Below are 21,464 nucleotides of genomic sequence, written 5' to 3'. Positions count from 1 at the left end.
TTTATCTCTGCAAGTATCTTACAATAAATTGACACCTGTTAGCGCATCGATAAAAATACACACTGCTAGTTTTAAAGTAATCTTTTATTAATATATGTACAGAGGATTAAAAATGAATAAAAATCATATTTAAATAAAATATATTATTTATTAATATTTTCTTTTCCCAATGTTACCAGCAGGTCGTAAAACGCCTTTCAAATGAGCTCTATTGTGCTCTCTACCGGCACCTCTACCTTTTCCAAATTTATTCTGTAATAAATTACACAAAGTTAAACTAAATTCACAAAAGAAAATTTTTTTAATTAATTTATTAAATTTTAATAATTACCTTATTGCTATTGATATTAAATGTCATCTCTCTGCTCCCTCTGGACATTTTAATATTATCTGAATTGCTTTCGAATTTCGATTTTCCATCGAACGTTGATCTAAAAATAAATTAATCGTGTATTAGCAAACGCAGGTAATAAATACAAAAAAATTAATTTACTTATAGTTTCTATTGATTAAAAAAAACAAAAATTATTAAATATTTGCTCATTTCAGCATCATAATTTTTTTTTTATTTAAAAATTATCTATTATTTATAATTAAATTTATAAATCACTTATAAAGATATTAATTTTTTTCTAGAGTGTAAATAATTTTTTTTTTAAATAATAGACTAGTAGCAACACCAAGCTCGGATAATAAATAAACAAAACTTACCTTTTTTTTGTCGACACAAAGGGTTTTCCTCTGCGGAATTCCACACCCTCTTGAACTTCAACGAATTTTGGCTGTTTCAGAACTTTACCCTCAGATTTTTCTTTTTCATCATCGTCTGAATTTTCATCCTCTTCAGCTTCTCTTCTACTTCTCTTTAACTGCCGATACTTCTTTTTAAATTCCTCAGTCCAGGGTTTCTCGTCGTCGGAACTTGAGTCATGGCGCAGTAACTCTTCATCAGAGTCTTCGCGTTCTTTATAGATAAAAAACAAAATAAAATTATAAATTTTCTAAATTATTTTTCATTCTTTTTCATATAATTAAAAAATAATAATTCTAAAAAATTTATTATTATTATTATTTATTAAAGAGCATTTATTATTTTAAACCAATTTTCCCGATCCGATTTGATGGTAGACTATTTAATTTTTTTATTAATTATTTTTAGCACAACATTTTTTCGGTATGAGCACTCATACCATCTCCGGGTGAATATACAATAATTAAAAATTTTAATTTTTTGATTTTGACAAATTGTGTAAAGATGTAATTGTTTACTCAGTGAAACTTTTTTCGGTTGTGGTAAAAATAATTAATAAATAAAAATTAAATAGTCTATCATCAAAACGGATCGGGAAAGTTGGCTTAAAATAATAAATGTTTTTTAATAAGTAAAATCATCGATGTTAGAATAATGTTTAATAATAATAATAATAATAATTATTATTATTATTATTATTATTATTATTAAATTTTTGATTATGAAGAAAAAAATTTTGTTAAAAAAAATAGAACATTATCAATAATAATAATAATAATAATAATAATAATAGTTGCCATTATTTATAATAACAACATAGTATTATAGAAACAATTATAATATTAATAATAATAATAATAATAATTATTATTATTATTATTATTATTATTATTATTAAATTTTTGATTATAAAGAAAAAAATTTTGTTAATAAAAATAAAACATTATCAATAATAATAATAATAATAATAGTTGCTATTATTTATAATAATAATATTGTATTATAGTAACAATTATAATATTAATAATAATAATAATTATTATTATTAAATTTTTGATTATGAAGAAAAAAATTTTGTTAAAAAAAATAAAACATTATCAATAATAATAATAATAAATACTTACGTTCATCTTCATCAAAAGCAGTAAGTATTTTTTCTTTAGACTCTTTAGCTTCAAGAGCGCGTAATTGTTTCTGTTTACTTTTATCCAGCTGTGCAACAACTGGAAAGTGTCGAACATATTCTTCTGAGTTTTTGTCGACTTGAAAATCTGGATTACTGAAAAGTCCCTTGAAACGATCGTCCTTGAGCAAACCAATAGATCCTTTCTTTTTATTTTCGCTCAATTTGAAAGCAAGTTCCTTATTAATCTCAGGAAGCTTCTCAATGTGGATTTTACTAGCACGTTCTTCATTAACCTTCTCGCGGATCTTTTTATTCTTGAACTCCTCGTAAGAGAATGGTTTTATAGCGTCTATAGCTTTACGCCACAACCTAATGTCCATGAAGTAACCATGCATGTAAGCTCGTAACATATTCGTGCCTTTAAGATCCGAGAATCCTAATTCTTCCAACTCTTTTTCAGTAACAAACTTATAATTATCGTACACGGTTTCAAAGTTAGTTTCTTCCATATCTTCAATCATACTGTCCAACCAATGGCACCAGGAAGGTGCAGGTCCAAGGTTCGGTATGTAATACGATTGTATTTTTGGATCTTCATTAGCGATGAACAGTAAGCCTGAATCTGGTACCACACACAAGTCATTGAATTCTGCTGTTGATTGTATTGATGTGTACAATTTTCCCTGTTTAATAAAATTTAATTTAATTTGTGTTAAATGTTAATTAAAAACAACTTTAATTAAGCAATTTACCATTTAAATAATTAATTAATTAAACATACCGTGTTCTTTTCCCATATTTTAACTATAGAACTATCCATTGAATAAACTAGATCCATTTGATTATGAAATTCAAGTCCTCTGATTGGCAAACCGTTCATCTGATCTTTTACCAAGAAAGGTTTGTTAGATCTGATGTCATAGAGTAATATTTGACCTGTCGCCGTTCCTACACCCATTGTTAATCCATCTTGGAATTTTAGAGATGTCACTGATGGTACTTCATCCATACTACAAACAATAATCTATATTATTAAGAGAATAAGAAAATTCTTATGGCCAGTGTATTTATATGATAAAATGGGTTTTTATGGTTAAATTTGGTATCATTAGAAAGGTCTTGACCTGGAGTTGTGCCTTTTCAAGGTTTCATATCATTCTCACCAATAGTCAATTTATGATGATAAGTATTTCGGCTGCTTTCAAAAATGCTCTATTTATAGATACATAATTAACCCTTCGTCACTCGCGTCATGAGCAGATCGCGAGCGAGAAACTAAAAAAGACGCGAGTGACGAAGGGTTAAGAAATGACCTTATATCTTGTGAACTATTGACATTTTTAAAGATATAAGCTCATCCCGATGTTACGCTCATCAAGAGCTTTTATTTGAGTACCCACATGCATTTTGATATATTTTTCATATATACATATATATATATAATATATATCAATATATGAAAAATTGATGTGGGTACTCAAATGAAAGGTCTTGATGAGTGTAACATCGGGATGAGTTTATATCTTAAAAAATGTCAATATTTCACAAGATACGAAGTTATTTCTTAATTATTGACATTTTTAAGGATATAAGCTCATCCCGATATTACACTCACCAAGACCTTTCATTTGAGTACCCATATCAATTTTTTCATATATTTATATATATTATATATATATATGTATATATGAAAAATATATCAAAATGTATGTGGGTACTCAAATGAAAACTTTTGATGAGTGTAACATCGGGATGAGCTTATATCTTTAAAAACGTCAATATTTAAGAAAGTACAGTGCAATTCAACACAACTCATTATTTAATAAAGCAAAATTTTATTTATTTATGGTTCACAAGTCCCGACAGTCACATAGTGACTGCAAGGTTGCTAATTTAATTAATTTTTAAAAATAATCACCCAAAAGAATTATCATTAAAGAAAATTTAATTACCTTTGATTTTGTGTTGCGAGATAAAAAGCGCAGTCTAAACTACCGACTTTATCTTTAATCCTTGGATCCCAGGCTTCAACTTTTCCTTCCTGGTTACCTACAACCAGAAGATGATGCTCTGGGTTAATAGCGCATTTATTTATAGCCGAGGACTCTGATTCGAATGATTTCAAAAATTGCCCTCGCTCCAAATTTAATCTGTAGATTTCATTGCTGTAAAAAATAAAAATTAAAATCATACTCAATATTTATCAGTTATAATAATAATAATTAAGTTAATAATGATAATAAAGATTTTTTCAAAATTACCTGACTCCTACAATAAATAAATCACAAGAAGGATAATGGTACTCCAAATCCCTACCAAATCTTGGTATCCTCAGTCTGTGATGCCTTCCATGCGCTGCATGGATTTCTACATGTCTATCATTTTGCAAAAACACCAGCTAAAAATTAATAATTAAAATTAAAATCCATTTAATTTTTTCATTATAAATATAGATACAAAATCGAACTTACTTTACTATAATCATCAGATAATATTTGAAAGTTAACAACTTCTGAATCAAAGCAACGTTCAAATTTCATCGACAGTTCCTTGGTGTCAAAACATCTGACCCGCGGTTTATAAACTCCAGTCGCGAAAATACTCTCTCCATCTCTAGACATTTTAATACACGAACTGATTTGAGGCATGTCAAAGTCCTGGATAAGTTGGATATTTTTCCGTAGACCTAAAAGTAGTTTTTAATTTTTTAATTCAATTGTTTAAAAACAATCAGCTGTTTAAGTAAAAAAAAAATTCAACAATAATAAACAATTGTTCACTTAATTAAAAAAAAACTTACGTGCATGTTTTTTTATTAATCTTCTTCTTTTTTCAGCAGGTATCCACTAAAAAAAAAAAAAAAAAAATAGTTGGTTAATAAATTATTTTTAGGTTAATTAATAAATGACAAGATAAATTACCTCAGGAATAGAAACTCCGGCGCTGAGATTATAAATTTTTACATCATTGGGACTCGCGACAGGTATCATCTTGATTTATTAATTAAATAAAATTATTTTAGTTAATAACACTTGCTCAAAATAGAACTTTTCAACCAACACGTGGACTACCACTGGTCTGTAATGTGTATACTTGTAATAACCAGACATAACATGCGCGCGCAAGCGCGCGTCTCTATATTAAGTACAAGTTTTTTAAAAATATTTTTTTTATAATTAACTTTTATGAAAATCATTAAAATTTTCACATGTCAGCTGATTTTAGTATATCATAATAAATTAATTAATTATTTATTATATTTTTACCAGATGTACAGTCTGTTCTACAAACTTTGTTACATTTTTGTTTATATAGACAATCTCATATACTTATCAAGAACTCAATAAGGGATGATAGTTTGTTTATAATCTAACATTTTACATTTAACATTTTTCTTAGGAAGTATAAAAACATCACAGTCTTCTTTGTCACCTAGATTGCACTGCTTACTACACTCGTTTAGATGTTATTTCTTTCAGCTACTAACTGGTTTTCTTTCGTGTGGATTTTTTTAAAGAGGACACAGATAGCACTTACTGGTGGGCCTCTAAGGAGTGTTCTCCAAAGTGTATCTAGATCCGCACCATACCTTCCGTCTGTTAATGTTTGAATCTCGGACTGGATTTTTTTAGAGCATAAATTTAGAGCTTGCCTGCAGGAAATGAGATGATTCAAGGTTTCAGGTTCGCTTTCGCAGGCTCTGCAGTACTGGCTCTTATAACCTTTTTTGGGTATCAGGCGTTTTCATCCTCGGACAAAATATCCCCGACAAAATATCCCCGGACAAAGTATCCTCGAGACAAAATATCCTCAGACAAAATATCCTCGTGCCAAAATATCCCCAATAAAATATCCCCGGACAAAATATCCCAATAAAAAATATCTCCGACACGATTATTCGCGTTTGTGTTAGTTTATTATCGAATAAATACACACAAAAATCCTAATATAAAATTGAGATGAAATGTATGTGGCATCAAACTATTCGTAACGTGATTGGTCGAATATATCATAAGCATGAAAATATATGCAAATGCTGGCGCGAAAATTCAAATTCTAGCCATGTTAAAGAGCGCAACACGATTACCCGCGTTTGTGTTAGCGCTGAATAACACAAATTCAAATAGCCATGTTAAAAGAGCGCAACACGATTACCCGCGTTTGTGTTAGTTTATAATAAATATTTATTATAAAATATTAACTTGTTTTTTATTTCTTTTAATTAAATCCTCCATCTTTTTTGTCATACAATCCCTGTTTAAAATTTTTAATAGGATCCCATCAAAAGCGACAAAAGCCACTTAGAAACCCATAAATTTTATTGGTTTCTAAGTGGCTTTTGTCGCTTTTGATGGGATCTTATTGGAGTTTTTTAACAGGGATCATATGTTAGTTCCCGATAATTCGTATTTTATTAGGGATATTTTGTCGGGGATATTGTGTCACGGGGATATTTTGTCGCGAGGATATTTTGTCTGAGGATATTTTGTCTCGAGGATATTTTGTCCGGGGATATTTTGTCGAGGATATTTTGTCGGGGATATTTTGTCCGAGGATGAAAACGTATGGAACCCTTTTTTGTTGCTCTTTCCAAAATTTCCGCATCTTATTTTTGTCCAGATTTCTTTCATCCAGCCTTCAATTGTTTCGCCATGCCAGTAGGACTCAACTGTATCACATGTTCTCACAAATTTGAAAATCGGGCTGAATGTAGATTCCATGATTTTCTTGTGATTTTCTTTGGCAAATTAATTAATTAATTAACTTCAATAATAGTAATAATTACAAACTTTTTAAATTTTCTCACCATCCACCATTTTTAATTTAGTTATGATACTGAAATTAGCTGACAGCTGTCAATTTCTTAAATTTTTACTACAATTAAATCAATTACAATAAAAAAATGATGAATTTTAAGTTACTCGACATTTAAAAATTTTTAGAATTTTTTTTTATTGAAAAAATCTTGACAGAAAAATGAAAAAAAATTTTCATTTGCAAAAAACTTGAAAAACGCGTTTATAATACTATAAGTGCAATTTTAAAAAGATATTTTTTAGTTCGAATTTAATCAATTACAAATAATCAAAAAATTAAAAATGTCGGCTAACTTTAGTATTATAAAAAAAATGCTTTAAAAAATTTACACTAATATTTTTTTTTTAATTTTCACTTGTGGAATTTTTTTATAAAATGTTTTTTTGTTTTTTTCATAATAATTTCATTGTTATAAAAATTTCTGTCAGTTCACTTCAGTGTCTCAATTAATGATGAGAATTAAGTTAGCCGACATCTAAAAATTTTTAGAATTTTTTTTATTAAAACAAAAAAGTTAAAAAAAATTTTTAATTTGTAGAAAACTTTAAAAACTCCAAGTGCAATTTTTAAAAAATATTTTTTTGTTCCAATTTAATAAATCACAAAAATAATTAAAAAATTAAATTATGATACTGAAGTTAGCCGTCAGCTGTCCATTTAAAATATTTTTTTAACAAATCAATTCCAATAAAAAAAATTTTCAATTATAATTTTTATTGATTTTCACATGTGGAACTTGTTAATTAAATTTTTTTTATAATAATTTAATTGCCATAGAATTCTAAAAAAAATTTTAATGTCTGTCAACTTCAGTGTCATGCTAACTTTAGTTCTTTAGTATATAAAAATTAAGTTAGCTGACATTTAAAAATTTTTAGATCTTTTTTTTATTAAAAAAATTATTGCAAAATAATAAAAAAACTTAGGTAGCGGGAAGTTAAAAATTTTACTTTAAAAAACTTGCAAAAACTCAGTGGAATTTAAAAAAAAATTTTTAGTTCTCTCTTAATAATTAAAAAAAAAATTAAAAACGTCGATTAACTCTAGTGTTCTCTTTAGTATTATCAATTAATGGCACTATAAATTTTTCATATCAATGAAAATTAATTTAGCATAATATATTTAGTAATTTTAAGAATTTTATAACAAATAAATTATGGCAAAAAAAATCAGAAAAAAAAATTGACATGTAGAAATTTTAAAAAATTAAAAATGCAATTTTTTAAAAATCATTGGAATAAATGTTTTTGTTAGATAAAATTAAAAATTAAAATAAAATTAGTAGACAGCTGATTATTTTCAGAATTTTTTTTATTAATAAAATTATCACAAAAAAGTTAAAAAAAAAAATTCCACATGTAAAAAATTTGAAAAACAATCAGTGCAATTTTAAAAAAATATTTTTTTATTGCTAATTAATAAAAAACAAAACAAAAATTTTCTGCTGTCGGCTAATTTAATTTTCAATGAAAATTAGCCGACATTTGAAAGTTTTTATATTTAATTTTATTGAAAAATAATTTTTAAAAAATTAAAACAAAAATTTTCATATGCAGAAAATTTTAAAAATTACACGTGGAATTTTTTAAAAATAGTTTTTTAGTTCAAATTTTTAATTAATAAAAAAAATAAAAAATTTTTGAGTGTCGGCTAACTTAATTTTCATAATTAAAAAATTTTGAAGTGACTGCTAACACTTTAATATGATGAAAATGAAGTTAGCCGACATTTCAAGATTTTTAGAAATTTTTTATTGAAAAAATTTTAATTAAAAAATTAAAAAAAAAAATTCACATGTAAAAAACTTGAAAAGCTATAAGTGCAATTTTTTAATAATATCTTTTTAGCTGCAATTTAATTAATAAAAAAAATCAAAAATTTTTAGGCGTCTGCTAACTTCAATGTCATTTAATATGTCACATTTCATATCAACAGTCGCTTGTGATTATCAACCGAGTAATGCGACGTCATGGTCGGCGTCATACTGCGGGGGCCTGGAGCCCTAATAATAATAATCAGCGTTATTTAAATTCCGGTGACTCACTCTGAGTATGAATTAAAAAATATATTTATCATCAATGTAATCAATATCATCCTAATCACTTCCAAGGTTCCTGTTTGGTATATCCATCCAACTGATCACCTTCTATTTAATTCACCATTTAATTAGATTTACTAAAAAACAGTCAATACCATAAAAGAGTCCAACGGAATACGACCCTGAGCCTGAGCCTCCAGCTAATGAGTCATTTATCAAATATAAATAATTACGTAGATGTCATTAAACTCATCAACGAAGAAATTAAGGTAATTATCACATCAACCTGCAATTAGTATTAAAAAAAAGTAAGAAAAAATTCAGTATGATAAAAATAAATAATAATTTTTTGGTAAAAAAAATTCCGGGAATTTAGTTGGCACCGCTGCTGCTGCTGGCTCAGTCTATACTCACGGAGAAGATATCGAGGGCAGAGCAGCACATATAATATAGGATAGGACAGGAGATTCTCAGCGTAGCGGCAACGGGTTGGATGTAATGTAATGGTGGAGGTTGGATGTAGCTTTGGTGGAGGGAAGAGAGAGAGAGAGAGAGAGAGAGAGAGTTGAAAAGAGGGTGGCGCGACGTGCGAGTTGGAGAGACGACTAGTCGAACGAATCGTGTCGTGGTAGTCTCAAGTCTCTTATCCAAAGACGAGAGTCAACGGTGACTGCTCTGGTATCTCCTGAGTGTCCAGTGTCGTTAAATATTATACAAAGAACATTTTATCTACGGTTTTAGTCTCCTAGTGGTGGACGAACGCCGAGTAGTTTGTTAATATAGAAGTAGAGGTGGTAATTTATTATTTTTATTAAGTATTTTTAACCAAAAAATTATATTTTTTTTATTAGATTATAAATATATATCTATATATCTATATATGTATAAGTATATATAGATATATAGATATAAGGTAATTAATTATTAAAGTTGGAGTTTGAGTAATAAAATAGGAATTTATTTTTCTGTTGTGGTGAAGACGTTGATTTGAGGAAGAAATCGCACCGGTTAATCATGAGCTGGCAGGATTACATTGACAAGCAGCTGCTCGCGTCGAGGTGCGTGACGAAAGCAGCAATCGCCGGCCACGATGGAAACCTGTGGGCGAAATCGGACGGCTTTGAAGTGAGTACATTGTTGTATGCTTAACAAAATACCGGCCATTAGAATTTAAGCATGACTTTTTAAAAAATTATTTTTTTTCTTTACTTCATACATTTTTATTTTACTATTAATCAAAAATAGTTATTTATTATTAAAATTTATTTAGGCACACACCCATTCTAGTTATCAGGTTTGATAAAATGTCCGATGAATTAATCGAATGCTTTGTTTAAAAACCAACCAATTGCATCATAATTATTAAATATTGTAATAATATATACTATGTGATATTAATGGTATGGTGAGAGGAAGATATAATGATGAGAAGAGGATATTACGAGATAAAACCGACATCTGTACGCCATAATGCCATACCGGGCGCTTGGCCCTCGCGATTACTCTCGACGCGGGTAGTCAAGGTCTCCGTGCCGGTTACACGGCATTTTCTAACCCCGAAACTTTATTCCGTTAATATAACAAATATCAAGGGATTAAGCGCGCGCGTCTGATGAAAATTAAGTTGGCCGAAATTTAAAAATTTTTAGAATTTTTTTTTTTATTGAAAAAATTATTTTAAAAAATAGAAAAAAATTTCACTTGTAAAAAACTTTAAAAACTGTAAGTGCAATTTTTTAAGAATATTTTTTTGTTCTAATTTATTTATTAAAAAAAAATCAAAAAATTAAAATCGTCGGCTAACTTTAGTATCATGCGCGTCTGCCACGTAGATGTGCCCGGCTTTTGGTGACCTTTTGTCAATCAATATATCTTAAAAAAAAAAAAAAAAATTTTTATTTAAATTTAAACCAAAAAAAAAAGAAGAAATGGACCTAAATAATATGAAAAATCGATTAGCTCTTTGAATATAACATATAAATATTCTAAGCTGGGTAATATTAGAGAGACGTCAGGGCGTGCGCGCATCGATCCAGAATAATGTTTTTTGGTGTTATATCTTTTTGGAATAATCATTTGCTTGATGAGATGTCAAGAAGCGGATAATGACCAAAGTCACGCTGCTTTGCAATTTATTATTGTTATTATATATGATAATTAAGTTAGCCGACATTTAAAAATTTTTATTGAAAAAATAATTACAAAAAAATTTTTCAATTTAAAAAAAATATTTTTTTGTTCTAATTTAATTATTAAAAAATTAAAAACGTCGGCTAACTTTAGTATCATTTATTATATATACAGTACAGTACACGTTATAATATATATATATATATATATAAACTAATGACGGATGGATGGATGTAGCTGTATGTATTTATTATTATGCCAGAGGTATTATTCTGTCTGGTTTGACAGTATTATCAACTGGCATTGTTACTCCGAGGACAACAGATGAAGCTAAAGCTAAAGGGCTGATATGTTCGCACTACATACCAAGAGGGTGTGGCAGTGGTATTCGAATTTCGCCAAAACCGGCGTCTCGCGTTGATCGATCTTACAACTTAAAATGCTTTTTCCTTTTTTATTTTCTAACTCAACATGGCAGTAGTGTTTTTTGATAACTCCGTTATCTCATTTCCTATTTTTTTATCGTTATTTATACTAAAAATAATAAAATCTGTATAAAAATTATACGACGATAGTAGAAAAAAAAATTCGTAGGAAAAAATACGATAAACGTCAAATCTGACGTTAATTAACCTGATAGAAGAAAGATTTTTAATTGCTGTTAAAAGTAAATAGAGTAGATTAATTATAATTGTATAAACAGCCATTGGGCATATACAATTTATTTTTAATTTAAAAAGTTTACCAGAGAGCTCTGATCTGTCTAAAAGAGTGAAAACGCCTTGGATTTTAATTGTTTCTTTCTCTGGAGATGGAATTTTTTTATCTGTATCTCATTTAATATTTTTCATAGATCTGTTGTCTATATATGTATTTTCTTTCTTTCTCCCTGTGCATTTGTGCGAGAAGATAAAAGTCGGCAGCTGCCACGCGCGTTGGAGAGTTTGCGTGCACACTTTCCGGTTACGGACGCCAAAATGGCGACAGCCGGCTGAAACGGACGGCATCCTTGCTTCAGGAGCGTATCAAAGATCCTAAAAAAAATAAAATGGAAAACAATTTACTTATTTAACTTTGTTACAGTTTGCTGGCTCAATATCTACTATTTATTTTCAATTACTGTAATTAAAATTGTAAATTAACATTCAGAGTAAAAATTACTGGCGCCGTAACATTAACCACGATAAATAATTAAAAGCAATCAAGATGATGATGATAATTATATACATTAATGAAGAATATTTTCTCCGAATCTAAGAAGAGCCTAGCTGTGAGAATATTTGAATAAAAAATAAAATATTTGCGTGGTTTGTTGAAACAACTGTCTCTAAATGATTCATCATGAAGCCCAGTGACGGGCCAATCGCTGAGAGTTCCTTGTGACTCACGACAGCTTATTCATACGTCCATATATATATAAACGTATGTATATATATATTTCCTCTCCTTCAATATCGTGTCTCGCTTTCCAGCGATATTTCTCACTCGTCCTCGTCCCCCGTGAGCTTTCTCGAACATTCGTTTATTCTGAAACCTGCTCGTCTATGTCATGCCGAGTATACTGGAGTACTATAGAAGAGTATGCTATGGAGAATAGTATATGGTAGATATAAATATAATACCAGTCTGGAAGACGATTCACCATGTATTACATTATCCATTTATATTAGTGGAGAATGGATGTATAGAACGAATCAAAGAAATAAAATGAAAATGAACACATTTACACAGATGCGTGAGTATTTTATTCGTTTAACTGATTATCTGGTAATCAGTTATTCCAGATTGTACTCTCGCTCGTCATGATCATGATCATGATCAATCTAATGTCCATGACGACCTTGATTGCTCGATTTTCACTGCTATGGTTTTTTAATTTAATTTCTCTTGTTTATATTTGGAGGAAAACCAAATAGCGGAATGATATTGAATTGAACAATTTTTATAGGTATAAAATTATAATGAAAATTTATTAAAAATATTTCACATGTGAAAATTATAAGGGAATTTTTTTATACACAGAAAAAAAAATTAACTTGAATCAAGAAAATAATTTTTAAGAATTTCATCTTTTTTATTTGAGTAGAAAATTTTTAAATTTTTTTTTTTATTCAAGTTAATTTTTTTTTTCAATCTAATGGATTTTAAATATGATTTCTCTTATTTTATATTTGGAGTAAAACCAAATAGCGGAATGATACTGAATTAAATAGGTAACTAACAATTTTTATAGCAATAAAATTATAATGAAAAAAATTTTTCACATGAGAAAATTATAAGTAAATTTTTTTGTATACAGAAAAAAAAATTGACTTGTATTATGTAAATAATTTTGGAGAATTTTATCTTTTTAATTCGAGTAGAAAATGTTTTAATTTTTCTCTTGATTCAAGTTAATTTTTTTTTTTTTTTTTTCAATGTTATGGATTTTAATATAATTTCTCTTATTTTATATTTGGAGTAAAACCAAATAGCGGAATGATACTGAATTAAATAGGCGACTAACAATTTTTATAACAATAAAATTATAATGAAAAAAATTTATTAAAAAATATTTCACATGTGAAAAATATAAGTGAATTTTTTTATATACAAAAAGAAAATTAATTTTAATCAAGTAAATAATTTTGAAGAATTTCATCTTTTTAATTTGAGTAGAAAATTTTTTAATTTTTTTCAATGTAATGGATTTTAAATATAATTTCTCTTGTTTTATATTTGGAGTATAACCAAATAGCGGAATGATACTGAATTAAATAGGCAACTAACAATTTTTATAACAATAAAATTATATTAACAAAAATTTATTAAAAAATATTTCACATGTAAAAATTATAAGTGAGTTTTTTTATACACAAAAAAAAAAAAATTAATGAGAATCAAGTAAATAATTTTGAAGAATTTTATCTTTTTGATTTGAGTTGAATATTTTTTAATTATTTTCTTGATTCAAGTTAATTTTTTTTTTTTCAATGCAATTGATTTTAAATATAATTTTTCGTGTTTTATATTTGGAGTAAAACCAAATAGCGGAATGATACTGAATTAAATAGGCGACTAATAATTTTTATAGCAATAAAATTATAATGTAAAAAATTTTTTACATGTGAAAATTATAAATGAATTTTTTTATATTAAAAAAAAATAATTAATTTGAATCAAGTAAATAATTTTGAAGAATTTCATCTTTTTAATTTGAGTGGAAAATAAAAAAATTTTTCTCTTGATTCAAGTTAATTTTTTTTTTTCTCAATATAATAATGGATTTGTTATAAAAATTCCAAGAATTGTCAAATAGAAGATAATTTTTATCTAAAATTATTAATTATTGCTATGATTGGTACTGCTAGTGGTATGAGCAATAATGATAAGGATAAGGATAAGAATAATGATGAAAATGTAATTTACAGTGGTATCAGGTCGTTGGACGATCAGCGAAACAGAAAGGATTTGGAAAACGAAATGTCAAGTAGAGCGTGATACTCTTATCGATCGTCTTTCACTTTCATTCGTCATTGACCATGGAAAGGTTGTGGAGTAGCAAAGACCTCGTGATTTTAATACATACTAATACTTACTCTTTTGTATGTTGTATGTTGTATGCTGATGGTTGCTATTTTACACGGATAATGGTGTAACATGTATTGAGTACTGTGGATGTATTGTCAGTCATTAACTCATAAATATATTTAAAGTAAAATATATTTATTGTATGCAATGTAAATTTATGATAAGTGTATGACTGGTAGGAGGATAAAGAATAATGGGGAATGGAAGGCACTCGGCTCTCGGGTTTATGTTAACAAACTGGACAAAATAATCGATAGTCGGAATGTCATTTAGACATCAGTTCGTCGGCCTTTACTACGGGGAGGGAGAAAAGGGGAACTACCCAGTACCGATCGATTACCAGTTGTACCAGCATCTACTCTATTTATTTTATTTTATTTACTTATTAATTACTGGGTTTTAATTATGGTACTGAGAGTTCTGGGTATTGATACTGAAGGTTGCGATATTAAATTAAATTTTTTTTTACTCAATAAGTTTAAAAAGAAATTAAGTTAAAAGTTTTTTTTTTGTAAATTTATATTTTTAGTTTTAAGTTATTTAAATATCACTTTGTGTCATAAGTTTTGAGGATTTAAAAATATGTCACACGCTGAGAAAAATTATTTTTTTTTACGTATTAATTCTAGTTTATTTTAATAATAGAAGTATTATTATTAGAGTATATTCCCGATATATACATCGAGTTAATATAGAATTTATTTGTACTTAACATTGAAAATAATTTTTATTAATAATTATTTGATTTTCTATTAAGTAATGAATAGTTAAAAATTAGTATGCTGGAAAATAATATAATGACATGATGTACATTTCTTTTTTTTTTTTAATGCGATTTGTTTTATATATTTTAGTAATATTTCAAAATTTACTGTACTTATTTTATTTTATTTAAATAAACAAACCCAACAGCCAAGGGGCCATTAACAGGGTTAATAATGTATTAATAATACAACAGTTAGTATATAAAAAAAAACAATTTTTGATTTATAACAAGATGACTTACAGCTAGCATAGTGATTTCATATTTAATATTAATATTAATATTAATATTAATTATAAATATTCTATATTATAAATATTAATATTAATTATAAATTTAATAGATAGATTGCTAAATGAGTAGACCATTGATGTGTTAGAAATTGCAAACAAAAACAAAAAATAATAGTAATTGATAAAATAAAAAGAAAAAATAATAATATTAATAATAATTCATTAATATTAATAATAATTTACTTAATCTTAATTAAAAATAAAAAAATTTTTAATTATTAGATATATTCACCCGAAGATGGTATTGAGTGCTCATACTAACAATAAAAAGTGGTGAAAATAAATTTAATAAATAAAAATTTAATGTAAAATTTAAAATTAGTCTAACATCAATTTCGATCGGGGATAATGGCTTTGAAATATAGAACTCTTTAATTAGTAAAAACACCGATCTTCGGAAAAAATAGTAAATTATTAATAATAATAATTATTATAAAAGTAATTATTATTATTTCAATATTATCTATGTATATTACACTGAGAAAAAAAATACTTTTATTCAATTAACAATTTCTTGGTTTAAGAAATTCGATGACGATCAAATATTCTATTATTATTATTATTATTATTAATTTCTGAAGAGAAGAGCATTAATATTTATCTTTGGATAATAGACGAACAACACGGAAAGAACAAGATGACACTGGATATCATTCCAGATTATACTCAGTGATATCTCTGATGAAAAAAAATTTCAGATTGTAGCTAAAAAAATTCAGATTATACTGTGTGATATCTGGATTATACTCATTGTAATCTGGATTATTTATTTATTTGTAAAGAAACGCCCTCGGCAATTTACAACAATATGTTACATTTTTATGTGCAGAATGTTTAGTAATAATGATTTTATACAATACATAGCATCTGCAAAAAGAAGATAAATTTAAGAAATTGAAGAAATTAAGAAAATTTTTTAAAATTTGAAAGCAAAAATTAAAAAAAAAAAAAATATACTCATTATAATCTGGATTATACTAGTTAGTATCTAAATTTTTTTTTCACTCAGTGTAATCTAGGATGACATCCAGTTTCATCTTGTTCTTTCCGTGAAGAGAATAGCCTTATTTAAATTAAGTAAAATTTATTTCATTCAATTTAACAAGTTCTTGAGCTAAGAATATATTTTCTTAATAAAAGTATTTTTTTTTCTCTGTTTAGGGTGTGCCAAAATGTAACTTCCTTGGAGAACCTTTTAAAATTGGAATTTTGAGTTTTGCTTTTAACAGCAGCTGTGTTTGGGCATTTCCTGAGATATTTCGGAGTGAGAGAATTTATTTGATTTTTATAGAATTTTTAACAGGAATTTTTAACATTCAATTGGGCATTTCCAGCCAAATTTTGAATTTTCAGCAGAAATTCCCAAACTAAGTTCCGGTTGAAAAATTCTATGAAAATAAAATATATCGTCTCACTCCAAAATATCTCAAGAAATGCTGAAACACAACGGCTGCCCAATTTCAAAACACAGTAACTAACATTTAAAAATTTTTCTTATTAAAAAAAAGTTTGCCTGCCAAATTGATAAAAAATTTTATTTATAAATAGAAAATACTTAAATATAAATATGTTTAAGAAAAAATACTTGAAATTAAGGTCAAGTTATAAAAAATGCAGCAATTTAATAAAAATTTTGCAGTTACTGTGTTTTAAAATTGGGCAGCCGACAACCCCTGTTAAAAACGGAACTCAAAATTCCAATTTTAAAAGGTTCTCCATGAAAGTTACATTTTGGTACACCTCAATGTATATAAAATTTGCCATTCGGCTTAACGCCTTGGCATTAAAACTAAATAAATAAATAAAATAAATAATTGTAAAAAAAAAAAAAAAAATTAATGATATTTATTTTATTTTTTTAGGTAAGCAAAGAAGAGTTGGCAAAACTGGTCCAGGGTTTTGATACCCAGGAAATTCTTACATCATCAGGCGTGACTTTGGCCGGCAATAGGTATATCTATTTGTCTGGTACGGACCGCGTGATAAGGGCAAAACTTGGAAAAGTTGGTGTCCACTGCATGAAGACATCACAAGCTGTAGTTGTTTCCCTATACGAGGATCCTATTCAACCACAGCAAGCTGCTTCGGTAGTCGAAAAGTTGGGAGACTACCTCATTACTTGTGGCTATTAGGTTTGTAAATACATCCATTTCTATAAATACTTATTCCTTTTTAAATTTACAATTATAAATCACATAATATATTTATGAATTCATTCATTCATTTATTTATTTATTTAAAACCGGTGTATTTTTAGTTTTAACCGGTTTAAAAATTAAAACCGAGAAACATGAGACCTAAATCTCACCGGTCTCACTTAAAATTACTGTTGGGCCTCGTACCAAAAGTCTATTTTAATCTCGTGACCATTTAGCTTGTGAGTAAAGAGAAGTATATAGAGCTGATGCTTTTTCGTTGACGCCCAAATTGCACGCATGCTACTTATTCTTCATCTTCTTCTTCTTCTTCTTCTTTTTCTTATTTTCTTCACCAGCTACATAAAACTTTATCTTTCTTACATATTTAACATCCGTAAGGACGTCCTCCGCTCTATCTCGTACTCTAAAATTTACCCACGCATTTTCTCTTATCGATTACCTTGGAGCTTATTTTATTTCCCGGCTTTTATTTTATTTTGTTTTTTTAATATTACATTTATTATTTTTTAGTTAAATATTGTAAAGATATAAATTTAATTGATCTATTGATAGTATTAAATAATAAATTATTTTTTTACAAGTGTAAATCTAACAGACAAGAGTATTAAATTTTAAATCTTAAGGAAAATAAAAATATTTTTTATTTTCTTAATTTTTTAAATAATTAAAAAAATTATTAATTTATAAAACAATTATAAAAATTATTAATTTATAAAATAATTGAAAAAAAACTAATTTTTAAAATAGTTTTAACAATTATTAATTTTTAAAAAATTATTAATTCTTTGAATAATTTTAAAAATTATTAATTTATAAAACACTTAAAAAAATTATTCATTTTTAAATAATTTTAGAAATTATTAATTTTTTTAATAATTTTAAAAATTAGGTATTAATTTTTAAAAAACTATTAATTCTTTAATTAATTAAAAAAATTATTAATTTTTTTTAATAACTGAAAAATATTAATTTTTTAAATAATTTAAGAAATTATTATTTTATCAAATAAATAAAAAAAATGATTAATTTTTCAAATACTTAAAAAAATTGATTTTTTAAATAATTTTAAAATGATTAATTTTTAAATAATTTTAGAAATTACTAATTTTTTAAATAATTTTAAAAATTAGATATTAATTTTTTAAAAATTATTAATTTTTTAAATAGTTTTAAAAATTATAAATTGTATAAATAATTAAAAAAATTGAGTATTACTTTTTTAAATAATTAAAAAAATTATTAATTTCTTTAAATAATTGAAAAAAAATTTATAACAGTCTGATTGATTTACATTTATAAAAACTGATCCTGAAGCTAATTAAAAAAATTTTATTTTTTAAATCAACTTCAGTATCATAAAAATAAATGAGTGTGAATGTAGAAATAAAAAAAAATTTCAAAATTTTTTCAACATTGACACTCATTAAAAATAAATATTACTTCTTCTAAATTCAGTTGACATATTTTTTTTTTACCTAGCTAATAATTAAGCTCACGGCCGATTCCTCTTTTTCTGTTGCAGTAACCTCTGGGAACCAATACAAAACTATCTAATTTTTAATTAATTAATTAATTATTAATTATAATAATAATATTAATAATAATGATATGATACAGTACAGCCGATAACTTTATAAAGATGAAGTAAAAATTAACAGCGAATGCACGATTTAAAGAAGCGCCGGAAAGAGCCGCAAGCCCGCCGCTGCTTCGCAATTTTTGTGCGAGATAAAATCTAAATGAGAGCAAAAAGAATTGATATTTGTAATAAAGCACCGGGATTTAATAAAATTTTTTTTTACAAAATAAAAGTTTGTAATACCACTGCAGTGATAATAATTGAATGTTTTGTATTTTCTAAATAAATAAATAAAGTAATAATAAACATAAATAGAATTCTGAGGTGATAAAAAAAAATAATAATTAATATTACGATGATAACTTATCGAAGTTACGGCCTTCGTTGTTATATTGAATTTTTTAATTAAAAAAAAAAAAAAAGAAAATAAAAAAATGAATAAATAATAAAATGGTTGATGTGTGCGTTTTTAAAATAAGTGTAATCATTTATTGTAATAGTGTGTGCAATGATAATGTGTGAAAGAGAGAAAGGTGGAAGGAAATAAAATGAACCGCAAACACAAAGTTCATGTAAGGTCTGGAGATAACAACAAAAATACTGAAAGCACTTCTGAAGGAAGAGAATAAATACGAGGAGAGACAAATAAAGCGCGGTGTGGCTAAAGCGTGATAAGAAAACCAAAGCGGCATCCGGGAATCGATCGGCTGCTGCATCCTTTACCTGTGACAACGCGGTCCTCAACTCAAAACTCATTAGAATTTTTTTTTTAATTATATTTTTTTTTTTAATTTTTTTTTCGAGCTACTCATTGTCATACATGCTAATTGTATAAGATAGATGTGTCATACTGCTGAGATTTTTTATTAATGGAATAAAAATAATAAGTAATAATATTAATAATTAATATTAATGATTAATGATAAACAGATATGGGCGCGAGATTTTTTTAATGATAAATTTGTAATGAAACTTTAAAAATAAAAAAAAACAAGCAGCGATACCTACTACTATTTATATACACTAATAATTATAATGATAATAATAATGGATATAAATAATCACTAAACGATGTCATCCATGTAAACTTTTGCGTTAGCACTTTTGTAATGAAAAAATGAAAAAAATGACGGAATATCAATAAATGTAACCGATAACTTTAAATAAACCGGTCAATGAGCGTTTACTAAGTATGTCAACCGGATTATTGCTGTAAAAGACTCTTTTTAAGGATTTCCTTATATTACTAATGTGTTACCATTAAACTGTTTAAAGGAAATAGAAAAAAAAAGTTGATCCCGTCGCTCCGTTTTGGGTAAAAATATTTGACATTATTTGTTTGTGTACGTAAAGTAGTAATTTAAATTCAGTGTCAGTAAATTTATAAAATTAATTAATGAATAACAATGTATTTACTTGTAATTTTTCTGTACCGTTTTTCTGCTGCTGCTAATACTATTCTGCTACACTTATTCCCGCTACACTATTACTGCTAGCACTATTTACTAAAATAAAAAAAATAAAATAAATAAATAAATGAAAAATTAAACATTAGTGGACACACTATTTAAATGTCGAAAATTTGGTGGCTTGCGGATTGTTAAAAATTGTGCCAAGCGCCAGCCCATTGATGATGACATCAGATATACCTATGTAACAATTTTTATTGATAAAAACTAAATAAAAATTGATAATTGTAAATTTTATAAATAATTATTTCTTAACAATTTTTTTATTTTAGTCTCCAGCGATGTCGCAGTTCCGGTTCATGTGTATTTATGAGCACGAGTACTGCAGGTGTGTACTCTGGTGGTTACCTCTAAAGGGCATACATGTTGTGTGTGTGTTTGGAGCTGCGACGACACGACAAATATCTATAACTGATCACCAGAAAATTAAGAGGCTTCTAAAGGAGACTTGAAGCGAGATTTGCGATAGGATTTTTAATTTGGTTTTATCAACTAATTAATTATTAATTAAGCAAAGGTTTTTAAATGTCTAAATAATATCTTAAATAAAATAAAATTATTATGATAATAATAGGCGACAACTTAACTGTCGAGTTTTTAAATAATATGGATGAAGGAGTCTACATGCCGGTTTTATTATAGCTCTAGCTTTGTAAAACGATCTTTTATCGTAAGTTTCTTTTTTTTTTTTTCTTTTGCATACATCAAAAGTAAGATTGTGTTAATAATAAAGTAATAAATTTGTATAAAGTGGTGTACAAAAAAACG

At 26.6% G+C, this 21,464-nt stretch overlaps 2 protein-coding genes and 1 long non-coding RNA gene across 5 annotated transcripts; 2 read left to right on the top strand and 1 right to left on the bottom strand.

The window, feature by feature from the left end:
- Positions 1-128: 128 nt before the first annotated feature.
- LOC123272979 (nucleolar protein 10) lies at positions 129-4,977 on the bottom strand. Its single transcript, XM_044740044.1, has 10 exons — positions 4,799-4,977; positions 4,678-4,723; positions 4,349-4,563; positions 4,139-4,275; positions 3,830-4,042; positions 2,659-2,887; positions 1,876-2,560; positions 712-964; positions 332-431; positions 129-252 (listed from the first exon to the last, which is right to left on the bottom strand). The coding sequence occupies exons 1-10, from the start codon at positions 4,865-4,867 to the stop codon at positions 151-153; spliced, it is 2,049 nt and encodes a 682-aa protein (XP_044595979.1). The 5' UTR covers positions 4,868-4,977; the 3' UTR covers positions 129-150.
- Positions 4,978-9,305: 4,328 nt separating this feature from the next.
- On the top strand, positions 9,306-21,253 carry LOC123272996 (profilin). Of its 3 annotated transcripts, none has more exons than XM_044740080.1 (4): positions 9,306-9,527; positions 9,713-9,858; positions 17,352-17,621; positions 20,969-21,253. In XM_044740080.1, exons 2-3 carry the CDS (start codon positions 9,748-9,750, stop codon positions 17,619-17,621), a joined length of 381 nt encoding a protein of 126 aa, XP_044596015.1. In that variant the 5' UTR covers positions 9,306-9,527; positions 9,713-9,747; the 3' UTR covers positions 20,969-21,253. The 3 variants fall into 3 exon arrangements, with proteins under 3 accessions (XP_044596015.1, XP_044596014.1, XP_044596013.1); XM_044740079.1 differs by lacking the exon at positions 20,969-21,253 and adding an exon at positions 19,171-19,379 and having other exon boundaries at positions 9,311-9,524; XM_044740078.1 differs by having other exon boundaries at positions 9,316-9,524.
- LOC123273006 lies at positions 11,057-14,957 on the top strand. The gene is made up of 3 exons (XR_006511216.1): positions 11,057-12,285; positions 12,336-12,598; positions 14,274-14,957. It is a non-coding gene; the product is annotated as an uncharacterized LOC123273006 (long non-coding RNA).
- Positions 21,254-21,464: the final 211 nt, after the last annotated feature.

This window comes from Cotesia glomerata, linkage group LG10 (genome assembly GCF_020080835.1).
Source record: "Cotesia glomerata isolate CgM1 linkage group LG10, MPM_Cglom_v2.3, whole genome shotgun sequence".
In the NCBI taxonomy this organism is placed as follows: domain Eukaryota; kingdom Metazoa; phylum Arthropoda; class Insecta; order Hymenoptera; family Braconidae; genus Cotesia; species Cotesia glomerata.
The sequence above is the reverse complement of the archived record's forward strand: the minus strand, read 5'-3'. Positions and strand labels throughout refer to the sequence as shown.

Coding starts and splice junctions, on each gene's coding strand:
- LOC123272996 (XM_044740080.1), top strand. CDS start 9,748: ATGAGCTGGCAGGATTACATTGACAAGCAGCTGCTCGCGTCGAGGTGC. Junction 9,859..17,351: donor CGAAATCGGACGGCTTTGAA/GTGAGTACATTG, acceptor TTATTTTTTTAG/GTAAGCAAAGAAGAGTTGGC.
- LOC123272979 (XM_044740044.1), bottom strand. CDS start 4,867: ATGATACCTGTCGCGAGTCCCAATGATGTAAAAATTTATAATCTCAGC. Junction 4,043..4,138: donor TTATTTATTGTAGGAGTCAG/GTAATTTTGAAA, acceptor TATTTTTTACAG/CAATGAAATCTACAGATTAA. Junction 432..711: donor TTTGTGTCGACAAAAAAAAG/GTAAGTTTTGTT, acceptor ATTTATTTTTAG/ATCAACGTTCGATGGAAAAT.